Genomic DNA, 15,375 nt, shown 5'->3' on the forward strand with positions numbered 1-15,375 from the left:
ACTCTCAACCTTCTTCCACATAATTTTCATGGATCCGTTCAACAACCCGGATACTCCCAACACTCCTTCGAACAACCCGAATACTCCCACCAATCCGACCCAACCAAATGTTTTTTCGGTTCCGGGATAATATCCAACGCTAGAACCGAACCAATTCTCCCAATTTTCATCGAACGCGTTTGCGTCATTCCAACAATCGCCCAACCAATTCACTCAAATCTCCCAAAATCAAGCTCTTCAACAAATGATGATGCGGGGTGCTTGGAACTTTCCACCCGTTCAACCTCAACCGATCCCCACACCCCCCGTTCAACCCCAACCGATCCCCACACCCCCCATTCAATCCGAAGATGATGTGGAGATTGTGCCCGAAACCCAACCGCCTAAAGGGAAAGGAAAACAAAACAAAGGGAAACAAGTAGCGGGTGATCAAGCGTCGAAACCGAAGGCGATTAAATGGACCCCAATCGAAGAAGAAGCCTTAGCCAAGGCTTTCATTGGCACTTCCGACAACCCGGTAAAAGGTTCGTATTTTTTTAAAGTTTACATCTTTTTAAAGTTTACATCTTTATAAAGTTTACATCTTTTTAAATTTATAAAGTTTACATTTTAAGTGTTATAGTTTTTTTTTGGTTTAAATTTAATAGTTTTTAAGTTTAGTTTTTAATTTTTTTAATAACAGTAGGTTTTTTTAAGTTTAGTTTTTAAGTTTTTAAATTTAATAATTTTTTAATTCTTCACAGTTTGTTTAGTTTAAGTTTTTTAATTTTTTAATTCATAAAAGTAAGTTTTTTTTTTATTATTTTATATGTTGTAAGGTTTGTTTTGTTTATTTACTTTTATTTGTTTGTTTTTTAATAGGTAATAACCAACCGGGTGACGGGTTTTGGTCCAAGGTATTGACCAAGTTTCTCGCCATGATGGACCAAGGCCCGTATAGAGATATCGACTCGGTTTCCTCGAAGTGGCGAAAATTGAACTCGGCCATTAATCGGTTTTGCGAGGAGTATAACAAATTATATACAAGTGACCGTCGTAGCGGGTGGAACGACGAGGATGTGTTCAAAATGGCATTGGAAAAGTATAAGCAAAATCATGGTTCCAACTTTCCTCACGTTCGCGCGTGGATGGTTGTAAAAGACGACCCAAAATGGGCGCCCATTCCTAACGAGGGTGGCGATGGCGAAACGCCAAAAAACATCGGAAACGGGTAGTTTAAGCGCCGGTGGATCGGACGCGAGGTGTCACATTAACTTAAATGATGACGCCGACTATGACGAAGACGAGTATAACGTACGTGAACCCGAGCGTCCACCGGGCCGAGACAAAACAAAAAAGGAGCGGGCCAAGGGAAAAGGAAAGGAAACGGTGGACCCGAACATGGTTGAGTTTATGGAACACCTAAAAGTGTACAACGACATATCGGCCCAAAAGTCGAAGGCGAAGGAGCGGGCCGTCGAAGAAAAAAGTCGTGCATCGGACGAGAAGTTAAAAGAAAAGGTCCGATTGTCGAATGAGAAAATCCGAATCTCCGATGAAAAAATTCGGCTTAAGGAATGGGAAATAATGATGATGAATGTCGAGAACGAACCCGAGCCGAAACGTTCGATGTTGAAAAAACTACAAAACGACATCATGAAAAAGCATCAAATTATTTAACTTTATGTTTATTTTTATTAAGTTTTTTTTTTTAAGTTTATGTTTTTTTTTAATATTTATGTAATGTGTGTTTAATATTAATGAAAATATTTTATTAGTATATTTGTCAAATGTTAAAAAAAATAAAATAATAAAAAAAATAAAAAAAACATAAAAAGTGTTGAAGGACTATGACTAGGATCATCCTACCATGCCTTCTAGTTTTGGAGGATGGACCATCTTAGTGAGGACTATGATGTGTCGCCTACGTGGCGGATCATCCTCCAAGGATGGTCCATCACCATACCATGTTGTTTCTTTAAATATGAAGTACTTCTTTATTACATATGAGCATTACCGTAGGGGTTAAGATACTAGGATTTACTTATCCTTTATTTTGGGACACAAGTAGTTGATTTTATGAACATCAACTCATATTGGATACAACTCTTCGAAAATATAAGTGGCTCACAAACACAATATGCACACACATCTAATTGATTAGTGCCAAATAACTTGGATATGGCTGAGCTGAACCTCGGGCAACTCCAATTTGTCTCAGGTGTGGCTCAAATGTATGTTAACATTAAACACCACAACACCGACGCAACAACCGGCCACCACAACCCACCACCGCCGCCACCCTCCGCTACCAAACACCGGCGCAACAACCCGCCACCACCAACGAACACCACCAACCACCGCCGCCGTCGTCGCCACCCAGCACCGGCGCCACCACCACTAAACATCGGCGTCGTCGCCGCCACCGCCACTACCCATTACCGCAGCCACCCTCGGCGATTTTATTTCATTTTCTTTTCCTGCTGACCAAACAACACAAGTTAATGATTCATTTTATTCCTACATGATAACCAAACAAGACTATGGAATGGTAATGATCCATTCCATTACCTTGTCCATTCCATAGTTTTGTTTGGTTACCATGTGGGAATGGAATGAATCATATGGGTGGCGATAGTGGGTGGGTGGTGGTGGGTCACGGCAGCACTAGTCGGTGGTAATAGCGCCGGTGGAGGGTGGCGGGTGGTGGCGTCAACAAGGATAGATGGCGGCGGTGATTGGTGGCAGTGGTCGGTGGTGGTGGTGGCGGTGGTCGGCAATGGCGGGGGCGATGGTCGGGGTGTGGTGGTTGGCGGTGACGTCGTTGGTGGTAGTGGGCGGTGGCGTGTGATGGTCGATTGTGGAGGGTGTCGGCAGTGGCGAGTAGTGATGGCGGCAGTGGCGTCGGTCCGTGAAGGTGGCAAGGGTGGCGGTGACGGTGGCAATGGGTGGCGATGGTTGACGGCCGGTAGTGGCGGTGGTGACGGCGGTGGTGACGGCGGTGGTTGGCGGCTGTGGCGGTGGTGACGACTACGGTTGGCGGGTGGTGATGGTGATGGTGGGTGGTGGAAGTGGAGGATGGCGGTGGTGATGGTAGTGGGTGGCCGTGGTGACGGGTGGTGGGGATGGTGAGTGGTGTTGGTGATGAAAGGTCGGACAGGAAGTGGAATGAAAAAAACAAGGGAATTGGATGGAATGAATTTGAGGGAATGAGGCCGTGTAAATTATTTCTGCAAAACTAGGTTTAAAATGCTTCACATATACGAATTTCAAATTGTTTAAACGTATGGATTTTAACCTGGAAAAGGCGATTGTCACAATGTTCTGTATTTTCTTTGTTGTTCTTGCCACCGTTCTTGCAATTCATTATATTGTGTGCATATGAACTAGAAGTGATGTCGGGGGATGCATTTTTAAGTATTTGACCCCATCCCCGATCGAATACGTCCACGCCTCAGACCTAAAGCACGTTTCAAACATTCCACCTTATCAATTGGCTCGTTTTCGGCTTCTTGATGCATTTTGGCAAACTTATATTGAATATTTTGCAACATTAAACAATACGCATAAACGGTAAATTTAATATTTTACTAAAATGCAACAATAGAACTACTATAAACTGGATAACCAAGAACTATAGATGAAAACTTTAGTAAAGTGAGTTTTTGATTGCGGTCTTAGGGCGGAGGGGACGGTCTGTGATGGAGGTGCCATCACGTGTTATTTTATAACGCACACCGCCGCCTCCAGTGCTATCACGCGTGATTTTTTTAACGAGTGGTATGTATAACGCTTTGAAAGTTTGAAAGAATTTGAACGTTGGGCATATTCGACCGTTATTCAACGGTAAGTTTATTAAAAAAAATCCTTTAACCCTTTTATATATATCTCCATTTTAAACCATTTTACACACATCAAAAACATAAACCCATTTCACACAATCTACATCTTTCTCAAATGGATTTCCCTACGGATTCGACGTTTCCGATTTCTAGCGATAGCGATAGCGAGTCGTCTTCCGATAATGAGACACTAAAATATTTTGTGTCGGTGTATAACGAACTTGATGCCGAGTCGTCCCGCCCAAAGAAGAAGATGGTAGACCGTGATCGTGTACGTGCCAACGAAGTGTTAATGAACGATTATTTTGTGGAAAATCGGCTCTACAATGCCGAAACGTTTAGAGATCGGTTTCGTTTACCCAAAGATTTATTTTTAAAAATTCTTGGAGACATCGAAGCAAGCGAGGAATGGTTTCAAGAACATTACGATGCGAGGGGCAAACCAAGTTTCACGCCGATACAAAAATGCACATTCGTCATTCGCCAACTAGCTACAGGTAACCCTCCCGATCAATGATGAATACCGAGCTATGTCGGCCAAAACTTCACGTGAATGTTTGCAATTTTTTTGCAACGCGGTCATTAAGTTGTATGCTAAAGAGTTTTTACGTAAACCGACGAGCCACGACATCTCACGTATCTACGCTGCACACGAGGCTAGATGGCATTTTCCCGGGATGCTCGGTAGCATTGATTGTACACATATCGAGTGGAAAAATTGTCCAAGAGAGTGCGAGGGGCGTATGTTAGGGGAGACATCAAAAGACCAACCATCATACAAGAAACGGTGGCGTCGAATGATTTATGGATTTGGCATTCTTATTTCGGTGTTCCAGGTTCAAACAACAACATCAATGTGTTGCACACGTCGCCGTTGTTTCAAACCGTAACGGATGGTAGCGCACCTTCCTCTCCTTTCTATGTTAACGGTCGACATTACAGACAAGGCTTTTTTCTTGTGGATGGTATCTACCCGTCTTGTTCTGTTTTTGTGAAAGCTCCCTCATTTCCTGTCGAGCCTAAAGAAATCGTGTTCAAAAAATTGCAAGAATCGGCAAGAAAAGATGTTGAGAGGGCATTTGGTGTTTTAAAGGGTAGATGGGGTATACTACACCGGCCGGTTTGTGCGACGAACAAGAAATCAATACATAGCATAGTGTATGCATGTATCATATTGCACAATATGATGATCAAAGAAGACGGACGTGCAACATCCCCGGATTGGGTGCCGGATCCTCCTACACAAGTTCAAGTTCCACAAAATATCCATCTAGAATTGCGTAATGAAGAAACTTACTTTCGGTTGAGATACGATTTAAACAAACTAGTAGGTTCTCTAGGTTTGGAGTTTCATGATTCGGACGAGGAGTATGTTTTTTTTTTTTTTTTTAAATTGTATGTTTCATGATTTTTAGTATGTTAAATTGAAGTAGTATGTTTTAAATTTAATGAAATTTATAATTTTAGTGTTTTATTGTTAATTTCTAATTTAAAATAAAAAATTAAAAAGTTAGTGAAATAAAAATAAAAAATAAAAAAATTTGGGAGTGATAGAATTGTATCACTAGCGACCACCCGCGCTACATTTCTATCACTAGTGATAGAATATTGGGTGATGACATGGCATGAGTTGATTGGATATTGGGAGTGATAGAATTCTATCACTAGTGACCACCCCTCCTCCCTTAGTGATAGGTTCTTTATGGCCACAAAGCAACTACAGATTTTTCCCTAATAATACACTAGCTTACAAACCCGTGTATTACACGGGTTGAATCACAAAAAAATGTAAATTATAAACTTGTGTATAATCCTTATAAAATAAAATAGTAAAATAAAAGAATAGTTATAGTTTCAACTATTCAATTTATTTTCTAAGTTTTCAGTTCTCTTTTGAGATAGTACAATCCATCTTATTATATGACTTAAAAGAAGTAACACTAAAAAATAAAAAAATAACGATCATAAAATTGTAACTACTTTTAAAAATAATTATAAGTTATGAGGTTATGCTAAATGAATTGCAATTAAATTCTGCTATGTATATTAATAATAGATTAAATACTTCGATATAAATATTATATTTGGATATATAGATCATGAGACGAGATATGAATATCATCATAGTATAGTAAATATTACATATTAAATAAAATCATACTACAAATAAAGTATGCGTTTAAGAAAATAGGACTAAAGTTTTTTAAACTATAATTTTGAGCGTCTACAACAACCTCTTTAATTAGTAGTCGGCATTTAAATATTCAAATTAAAACTCACATGAAAAGTCGGAGTTCTTTAAGTTCTCACAACTCAATGGGGTAAGAAAGTATACGTTTAAAATAATAGGACTAAAGCTTTTAAACTATAATTTTAAGTGTCTACAACAACCTCTTTAATTAGCAGTCGACATTTAAATATACAAATAAAAACTCGCATAAAAAGTCGGAGTTCACAAAGTTCTCACAACTCAATGGGGCAATAAAGTATACATTTAAAAAAAATAGGACTAAAGTTTTCTAACTTTAATTTTGAGTGTCTACAACAACCTCTGTAATTAGTAGTCGACATTTAAATATTCAAATTAAAACTCACATGTTAAAGTTCACTAAGTTCTCACAACTCAAGGGGGTTTTCTCTTAATCCAAAATGATGTAAAATATATATAAAAAAAACCCATGTAAAATGCATTTAACCATATCCGGAATATGAAAAGTTATTTGATATACATTTATATTAGTTATAGATAATTATTAATTATATTTGAAATTATATTATATTATATTATGTTATGTTATGTTATGTTATGTTATGTTATGTTATGTTATTTGATACATTTATATTAGTTATAGATAACTATTAATTAAATTGGAATTTATATGTTTATCTATACCTTATAATAAAACAAAACAAACTTATGCCATTTGTCCTATTCTTAAAAAACATAATGCCACGTGTCATGTGATTGTATGTCTCAATATTGTTTTGAGCGGCAATGTATTGGATGTCTATTGATATCCCTTTTTTCAGTTTCATTTTCACTCAAATAATGAAAGTTTCCATCCTTCTCTCATATTATCTAAAATAGTTGTACCAAGATTCGAATTCCATCTTTATCTATAATCATCTTCCGAAATATGAATGAGTTCCCAAATTTAAGGATCATTGGTTGCATAAACCCTAGATCTATAAATCCATACGTATTCAGTCTTTTCTTCACATCGATTCGGTTGTTAATCGATTTATCAATCATCCTCTGTTTCTTCACATCGATTTGGTTGTCAACCGATTTGTCAAGCATTATCTAAGGTACGATTCTTTAATTTGTATGCATATTTCTCTGTTCTTTAATCTGTATAAATTTGTAGGGTTTTTTTTTTTAATATGTTTTTGTATCAATGTCTGATTTTGTTTCGATTCCACTGAATAACATAAGTAAACATATGAATATTTTGTGAATCTTCTGATTTGTTTCAATTTTAAGGGCACTTACACTAGGAATTTTTTATCTTCACTTATTCTGATGTTGTATCAATTTTTAGGGTTTTTTTTTTAATATGTTTTTTTATCAATGTATGATTTGTTTCGATTTCCACTGAATAACATAATTAAACATATGAATATTTTGTGAATCTTCTGATTTGTATCAATTTTTAGGGCACTTATATTAGGGAAATTTTATCTTCATTTATTCTGATGTTGTATCAAATTTTAGGGAATTTTTTTTTTGAATATGTTTTTGTATGGATGTCTGATTTTGTATCGATTTCCACTAAATAACATAAGTAAACATATGAATCTTTTGTGAAGCTTCTGTTTTGTATCAATTTTTAGGGCTGTTATATCCGGGCTTTCTTATCTTTACTTATTCGACTGAATGATAGAAGTAAACATATGAATATGTTGTGAAGCTTCTTATTGTGAGCGAATTTATTTGGCCTTTATTTCTGACATTCAAATCTGAGTATTAGACACTCTGTTTATGTGATATTTAAGTGATTGTTTTATGTGATTTGTTAAATATGTTATTCGTAGCCAACTGTTCAGATTTACAAGTCTTATAAATATAAACATGTTGGAAATTGCTTTTATATAGGAAGTTGCTTTTACTTGGTCACTTCCCTTATCTCATAATAAATCTATAGACGTCCACATAGTGTAAGATTTAGTATCTTAACTGTTTATATCACTGTTACTTATTGATTGCATTAGATACATGTTTAAAAAATTACTAAACAATTTTATTCTATGGTTTATAGAGTCATGGCTCCAGCATTTGTGAAGGTTATTTATGATGCTTCACCGTCATGTCTGGTAAATTTTTTATCTAAATTTATTCTTATTTGTGTTATTTTTAGAAAACTTATTGTTTCGTTAAATATTACAGCCGTTGCCGCCGTTTTACAATGATGGTGCTGGAAAATTAGGCTATCCTGTTGGGCCTGTGATGTTGAGAACAGGTTCTCAGCTCTGGCATGTTTACATCAAAGTGACGATTAGCGGATGCTTTATCACGGATGGATGGTCAAACGTTTTTACGGATCTTGGAATTGAAGAGACATATTTTATTTTTTTGAGGTCCTTGCTGATAACACAATTGATATCTACCATTTCAAGATTGACCGTGATTTGGATGTGAAAGATAAGTTTTACCATATAATGATGTTTCCAGAAGCGAAAAATCTGGTAACTTTTTAAATATTTGATTGGTTATGTTATGTTTATTATATACTTTTGTAGTTTATGTTTCAATTATTTGAGATATTTTTTAATTGTTTGAGTGGTTGCCAAGAAAATTCATGGAACATAATTTCAATGAAGACCTTCTAGAAAATATTGTCACGATTCGTTATAGTCCTACTCAAGAAAGGACTGTAAAGATTAAAAAGTTGTGGAATATTCATTACTACATCCTTGACTTCTCACAGATTTCAACTGATTTGTCTTTGGTTAAGTGGGATTTTCTTGTGTTTCATAGAGTTGAAACTTACACATTTAATCTCATAGTTTTCCGTCTACACGATGATGGGTCGTTAGTTGCTGAAATGGGAATTCCAGTGCCTGAACAACAACCTATACCTGCAACAGAATATGAAGCAGAAAATGATATTGAAGAGGGAATTCAACATGGCATGGCTGAGGATCACTTTCTGCTTGAAGATGTTAATGTTGACAATCATGTTAATGTTGACAATCATGTTAATGTTGACAATCAAGTACTTGACGATGAAGACCTGCCTGTTCAAGGGAACCCGCCTCTACCCGTTGACGAAGTGTATGAGATTGAGTGGGTCCTTACTTACCGATTTGTAAGTCAGTCGTAACCTAACATAAGTTGATTTTTACTGACTATTTTTAATTGTTAATATTGTCAGTTACATTGTCACTTATACCTATTTTTTTTAAATGTGATGTAGCGTTTCCCACAACGTTTTGTTGAGAATGTGCCGTTAGTTGATGTTCAAGCGATGACCGTTCAGACTATGAATGGTGTTTCTTTAGTTTTGGAAATGCATTCTGACCGTGCACATGGTGGACCAAGGTATGCTTTTAGAGGCTGGGAGAGATTTATGCGTGAAGTTGGTTTGGTTAGTGGTCGTGCGTATTTGCTGCGTTATGAAAGGAACAATGGAGTTTTGGTAATTTCGGAGGTCATATAACCATTTTTTCAAAACCGATACAAGTGAAGATGAAGTATCATCCCTTTTTTTATTTCCAAACTACTATGTTTTTAAGTTATTTTCTACTAGGTACTACGTTCTGAAGGATGTCACTTTATGTTTTCAACACGATAACGGTTGTTTTGAGTATGAATAGACTATGTTTTTTGTTTTAAACTTTCACATGTGTTTGATTTGAAATGCAATGGTTTTTATTGGTTGTTTACCATGTTATAATCACCTTTCATATTGTTGCTGTTTGCCTTATATATATTTATAATGTATAATGTATAGATGCATCCCATATACAATTGTAATGTACTCTCGTTTTAGTTATTTTCTACTTGGTACTACGTTTTAAAGGATGTAACCTTTGTTACCATGTTATAATCACCTTTCATATTGTTGCTGTTTACCTTATATATATTTATAATGTATAATGTATAGATGTATCCCATATACAATTGTAATGTACTCTCTTTTTAGTTATTTTCTACCTGGTACTACGTTTTAAAGGACGTCACCTTTGTTAACAGTTGTTTGATTATGAATAGACAAGTTTTTTGTCCTGTTTACCATGTTATAACTAGATGTTATTGCTTTCACTGCAACATTATTTGCATTTAATTTCAAATTGAGTCAGACTTGGGGAAGCTACTCACCCGGCTTAAACCTCTTGAGTGACTTCTAATTTAGCCCGGGAAGCAGTTAACATTAAATTCCATTGGTAGAACTTAGAAAGTGATGAGTACCTTTTATAATATCCTAACTTGCGTTAATTTTGAATTTTGTTTGTTGCTTACAAAATAGTTTGGAGGCTATTCCTGAGTTATTAAAGACGTTTAATATAAAGATCATAAAGTATTGTAATATAACTGCTGTTTTGCCCATATGATGGACTGGAACAAGCATTGTTTAGAAGGTAATTTATGTCTAAATCTTATATCCGTGTAACTCCTATAATGAAATTATTGTTGAAATTGGTAATGTGCTCCATTTTGCTAATGGGCTCCTTTTTTAAGGGTTATACACATCAGGCGCCTAAAAGTACAACACAAAACACAGTGCGCCGACATATCTAAAAGTTATTATGTTTTGGTTAAATGATATTTGTTATTACATCCAAACATAAGCACAATTTACTGCCAATACAAGGTAATGATTTTATTCGAATTCCTACTATTATTTATAATATAAAGAATTGTATATCCAAACTTTAAAACCATATTCTAAAAATGATATAAATAGGATTAAAAAATTGTGCTTATGTTTTGATTAAACAGTGTCTTTAGACAAAGACCTCTTGGATAGATATTCTATAGTACTTTAATTTTATAAATTTTTATTTATAACAGAAAAAGTTAAAGTATTATATAATTCAATATATTAATATATGGAAAGCGGTATTTAAGGATGTTATTTAAAGAATTTATTCAATTCTAATCACTACCCTAAATAATTCAATTATGTCATATCAATCAAATAAACTAAAATTATAAGTTATCACGGTATTTTGGTCAATGATTTTAAATGAATTTTGAAGGTATTAGTAATTTATATAAATCACTTCCTTAAATATGTAAATCATTTCATTTATTTTTAACGTTACCACCATTACATCAATTAGTTACATAAAAACGTATCAGGTTTCCTTAAATGGTCTTAAAGTATCAGGTTTGCCTAATCATAGGTTAGTACTCAAAGTTGGTGTGCCAGTAATGCTATTACGTAATATTGACCAACAAAATGGTTTATGCAACGGTACGAGGTTATAGATAAAAAGATTATACAACCGTGTCATAGAAGCAGAAATCATATCTGGAGTCGGCACTCGCACCTACATACTAAGACTTAATTTGATACCTTCAGACAAAAAGATTCCTTTTGCGTTTCAAAGGAGGCAATTTCCGATAGTTGTGTGTTTTGCGATGACTATCAACAAAAGTCAAGGGCAGTCTGCTAACAAGGGTTGGTTTGTACTTGAGACAACCTGTTTTTACGCATGGTCAGATGTATGTGGCTTTATCAAGGGTAAAATCCAGAGACGGAGTCAAATTGCTTATATTAGACAAGGACGGCAAACCTACCGATAAAACATCAAATGTTGTTTATAAGGAAGTGTTTAACAAATTGTGAACTTTGTCTTCTTTGTTTGTTTTCAATTACGTGTAATGTTGATAAAGAAGTTCGTAGTTCAACGTTTATTTAATTAAGATGTTTACTTAGATGGTGTTGAATAATATTAATTATTGTTGGTCCACCCATGTAACACACGGGTACTTAGACTAGTCTCTAACTATATTAATTAATATGTAATATTATTATTAAAAGTGAGAGGCATCACAGAGTGACACGTGTACAAAAAGATTTTTGTTTATCAGTATAGGAAGATTTTATCGTTTAGAGGAAGCAAAAACGTAGAAATTTACAAGATTTTATCGTTTAGAGGAAGCAAAAACGTAGATATTTTGTAATATTGTTGTTCGATAAGAATCTTTTAGACGTTATTATCTTAATAAAGACAAATAAAAACAATATGCGGACTTTTCACATTAATATGTCATCTGGGTCGCTCAATGTGCATAATAATTACATGCGCAAGCCACCTTCCTTTTGTCTTTTAATGGTTCTTTAAATTCCCTAGTATCCTGGATATACTTATTTCCAAAACAAAATATAATTTTGCCAAAAGGAGCATAGCCGCCTTTCATTGTTCCTGTGAAAATGTTTCTTTCACTTATTTTTCTTTGGATGCCTGTGCTGATATTCTCGGCCACTGCAGCTGAATTTAAAACCCATTTATGTGAACTTAACACCACCAGCCATATAAACAACACGATTTTCTATTCAAATCTTATCCAAGTCCTTGACTCACTTGCTTTAGATACCTTTGTCAGTGATAAACAATTCTTATACAACAGTACGGGAATTCAACCGAACATAGCCTATGGTCTCTATCTTTGTCGGGCTGATGTTCTCCCGAATGATTGTCGTAACTGTTTGCTTAAAGCCCGTGAAGATATCAACAAATCATGCTTTTTGTCAAAAGCCGCGGTGTCGTGGAGCGACAACTGCATGTTACGTTATGCCAATTATTCAATGGTCTCGGTGATGAACTCTGCCACTTTTGTCCCCGAGTGCAACAAAGTTAATATTTCGGATCAAACTCGATTTTGGCATGTTGCTACTAATTTTATGGGTCAATTAGCAACCCATGTGTTAAATGATCCGGAGGTGAAGCATGCATATGATGAATTACCGTACAATGATGGAAAGATTTATGGATATGTGCAGTGCACACCGGATTTATCAGGTTCTGATTGTAATAAATGTCTACAAACTAACATAGATCGTTTGTCACAGTATTGTTATGGAAAAGAAGGAGCAAGAGTGTTGGCCGCAAGTTGTGACGTTAGATTTGAGATCTATAAGTTCTTACAATTTCCGGTAGCCTCATCACAAAAACAAGGTTTCATAATCAATTTAATTCTTCTTTAATTATGACAGTATTGTGTAAATCGGTTTCAGAAGATTTTGTACCTTAGATTGGTTTTTCTAACATTCTTTGCGGAAACTAAAGGGGAAGTTTTATAAAAAGTACGTTTTAGATGCAGGGAAAAAGAAAATTCCATCAAAAATAATTGCAGGAATAGCTGCAGTTGGTTTCCTTGTGGTCGCTACGGCCATATGCTTTTTGTTCTTTGTCCAGAAACGGTTTCGTCCCAATACAAGTTGTCATGAGTTAAAGGATGAAACTGGTAAGCACATGATATTTTCATTATGAAGATTAAACTCGCAAGAATACTTGAGAGAAGTTTACTAATATATTTACATTTTCTTGTTCTAATATAGATGAAACTGAAATAATGACTGAGCAATCTTTACAATTCGAATTGGACACAATTTTAGAAGCCACAAACAATTTCTCAATAGAGAATAAAGTAGGAGAAGGTGGGTTTGGTGTAGTATACAAGGTAAGAAGTTTTGTCTCTGCTCATCTTTTCTTAAATATTAAAGATTTTTAATCTATAAGTGGATCATCTCACTTGCATACATACTTTAGTTATTCGTGATTACTAATTGACAGGGAATTCTTCCTAATGGGCTAGAAATAGCTGTGAAGAGGCTATCCAAAAGTTCGGGACAAGGCTCATTGGAGTTCAAGAATGAGGTTGTATTACTAGCCAAACTTCAACACAGAAATCTCGTCAGACTTTTGGGATTTTGCCTTCATGCGGAGGAGAAGATCCTGATTTATGAATATGTTGCTAACCATAGTCTTGACTTCTTTCTATTCGGTTAGCCTCAAAAACTACATAGCTAACTACTACCAGCTACTAATATATAAAACAATATTAGATGTCCTTTATCTGGTATAAAAAATTGATTATAACGAATTAATTTTGATAGTAGGTAAAGGTATCCAATTCCTCTAATGGTCCCTTGTAATTAATTTTATATATATAGATAAATTTGTGAATAGATAAACAACATGTGCCTTGAATAAAGTAATCGAATACTTATCCACTAGTTATTAAAATTCCACAAGTCTTTCTTTGTGGACAGATATATATTATATCCATGTTTTGTCAAATACCGATTCACTCAGTCCACTCATTTTTTCTTCATATCTTGAATACTTTATTGTCTCTCAACCAATCTCTCTCTTTTGAATTCACTTTCACTAACGTATAGGTCCTACAAAGGATGTGAAATTGGATTGGTCATCACGTTATAGAATAATTGGAGGAATTGCTAGAGGGATGTTGTACCTACATGAGGATTCCAGATTGAGAATTATACATCGGGACCTCAAAGCGAGCAATGTATTGTTAGACGAGGAAATGAATCCAAAAATTTCTGATTTTGGTATGGCTAGGATTGTTTGCGGAAGTCAAACACAAGCGATGACAAATAGGATTGTTGGAACTTTGTATGTAGCCTAACTTCCATATAAACCTATTTTGGTATGTTATCCTAGTTAACTTATATTATTCTAACACTCTATTCTGCTTTTGTAAGTGGATACATGTCACCAGAGTATGCGATGCATGGCCACTTCTCTGTGAAATCAGATGTATTCAGTTTTGGCGTATTGGTTCTTGAGATAATTAGTGGAAAGAGAAACACTCGCATCTTTGAATCTGGTTACACGGACCTTCTATGCTATGTAAGTACACCCATTACCATAATTTAAAAAAAATGCCGTTTGGTCAATTTTGTTAAGTTAATATTGAATAATATTACCTTCCAGGCCTGGAGTAAATGGAAGAATGCAGAAGCAATGGAGATCCTAGACTCAAATATGGTTGACTCTAGCTTAGAAAATGAAGCATTGCGTTGTATCAATATAGCCTTATTGTGTGTTCAAGAAGATGACGAATTAAGACCTTCAATGGCTTCCGTAGTCCTCATGCTCAATAGTTACTCGATTGCATTATCAGTCCCTCAAAATCCTCCTTTTGTGTCCCGGAAAAGAGTAAAATATACATCAGATTTGCTGGAATCAGATAACAGTGTATGCACTGTTTGGCATACTGACGCTACGGCTATTACGGATGTAGATCCTCGGTAAACATACACGAATAATGTTGGCACACATGAAATATATCTGTTGAAATTATAGAGGTTCTGTGAGATGAGCCACAAATCTTGTTATCTTTTTAATCAGAATGTTGTTCCTTATATAAGCATTACAAAAAAATATATCAAAACAAAAACATATTAACTATCAATTTATTCCTGAACTAACTCGATCCTTAAGAATAATGATATCATTTACTCTGTAGAATCCCAGGGATGATTGATTCAATGCACCAACCCAAGAATCAAATAAAGAACAAGGAAGAACCGAGAAAGAAATCTAATACTGAATTGTATTTATGGATCACACC

General features: G+C 35.2%; 2 protein-coding genes and 1 non-coding gene across 4 annotated transcripts; all 3 read left to right on the forward strand.

The window, feature by feature from the left end:
- Positions 1-423: 423 nt before the first annotated feature.
- LOC110870245 lies at positions 424-1,139 on the forward strand. The gene is made up of 2 exons (XR_004867043.1): positions 424-524; positions 862-1,139. It is a non-coding gene; the product is annotated as an uncharacterized LOC110870245 (transcript).
- Positions 1,140-1,380: 241 nt separating this feature from the next.
- LOC110918880 (glycine-rich cell wall structural protein 1-like) lies at positions 1,381-3,006 on the forward strand. The gene is made up of 2 exons (XM_022163183.1): positions 1,381-1,603; positions 2,618-3,006. The coding sequence occupies exons 1-2, from the start codon at positions 1,381-1,383 to the stop codon at positions 3,004-3,006; spliced, it is 612 nt and encodes a 203-aa protein (XP_022018875.1).
- A 9,096-nt stretch (positions 3,007-12,102) lies between these two features.
- LOC110870251 (cysteine-rich receptor-like protein kinase 5) lies at positions 12,103-15,166 on the forward strand. Of its 2 annotated transcripts, none has more exons than XM_022119449.2 (7): positions 12,103-12,950; positions 13,096-13,239; positions 13,334-13,455; positions 13,569-13,779; positions 14,177-14,414; positions 14,504-14,651; positions 14,736-15,166. In XM_022119449.2, the coding sequence occupies exons 1-7, from the start codon at positions 12,206-12,208 to the stop codon at positions 15,054-15,056; spliced, it is 1,929 nt and encodes a 642-aa protein (XP_021975141.1). In that variant the 5' UTR covers positions 12,103-12,205; the 3' UTR covers positions 15,057-15,166. The 2 variants fall into 2 exon arrangements, with proteins under 2 accessions (XP_021975141.1, XP_021975138.1); XM_022119446.2 differs by having other exon boundaries at positions 12,104-12,950; positions 13,090-13,239.
- Positions 15,167-15,375: the final 209 nt, after the last annotated feature.

The sequence above is a fragment of the Helianthus annuus genome, chromosome 1 (genome assembly GCF_002127325.2).
Source record: "Helianthus annuus cultivar XRQ/B chromosome 1, HanXRQr2.0-SUNRISE, whole genome shotgun sequence".
In the NCBI taxonomy this organism is placed as follows: domain Eukaryota; kingdom Viridiplantae; phylum Streptophyta; class Magnoliopsida; order Asterales; family Asteraceae; genus Helianthus; species Helianthus annuus.

Excerpts from the sequence above, each read along its gene's own strand:
- LOC110918880 (XM_022163183.1), top strand. The coding sequence starts at position 1,381 with ATGGTTGAGTTTATGGAACACCTAAAAGTGTACAACGACATATCGGCC. Across the intron at positions 1,604-2,617 it reads GAACGAACCCGAGCCGAAAC|TGGGTGGGTGGTGGTGGGTC; the intron begins GTTCGATGTTGA and ends GGGTGGCGATAG.
- LOC110870251 (XM_022119446.2), top strand. The coding sequence starts at position 12,206 with ATGTTTCTTTCACTTATTTTTCTTTGGATGCCTGTGCTGATATTCTCG. Across the intron at positions 12,951-13,089 it reads AGCCTCATCACAAAAACAAG|ATGCAGGGAAAAAGAAAATT; the intron begins GTTTCATAATCA and ends AGTACGTTTTAG. Across the intron at positions 14,415-14,503 it reads AATAGGATTGTTGGAACTTT|TGGATACATGTCACCAGAGT; the intron begins GTATGTAGCCTA and ends TGCTTTTGTAAG.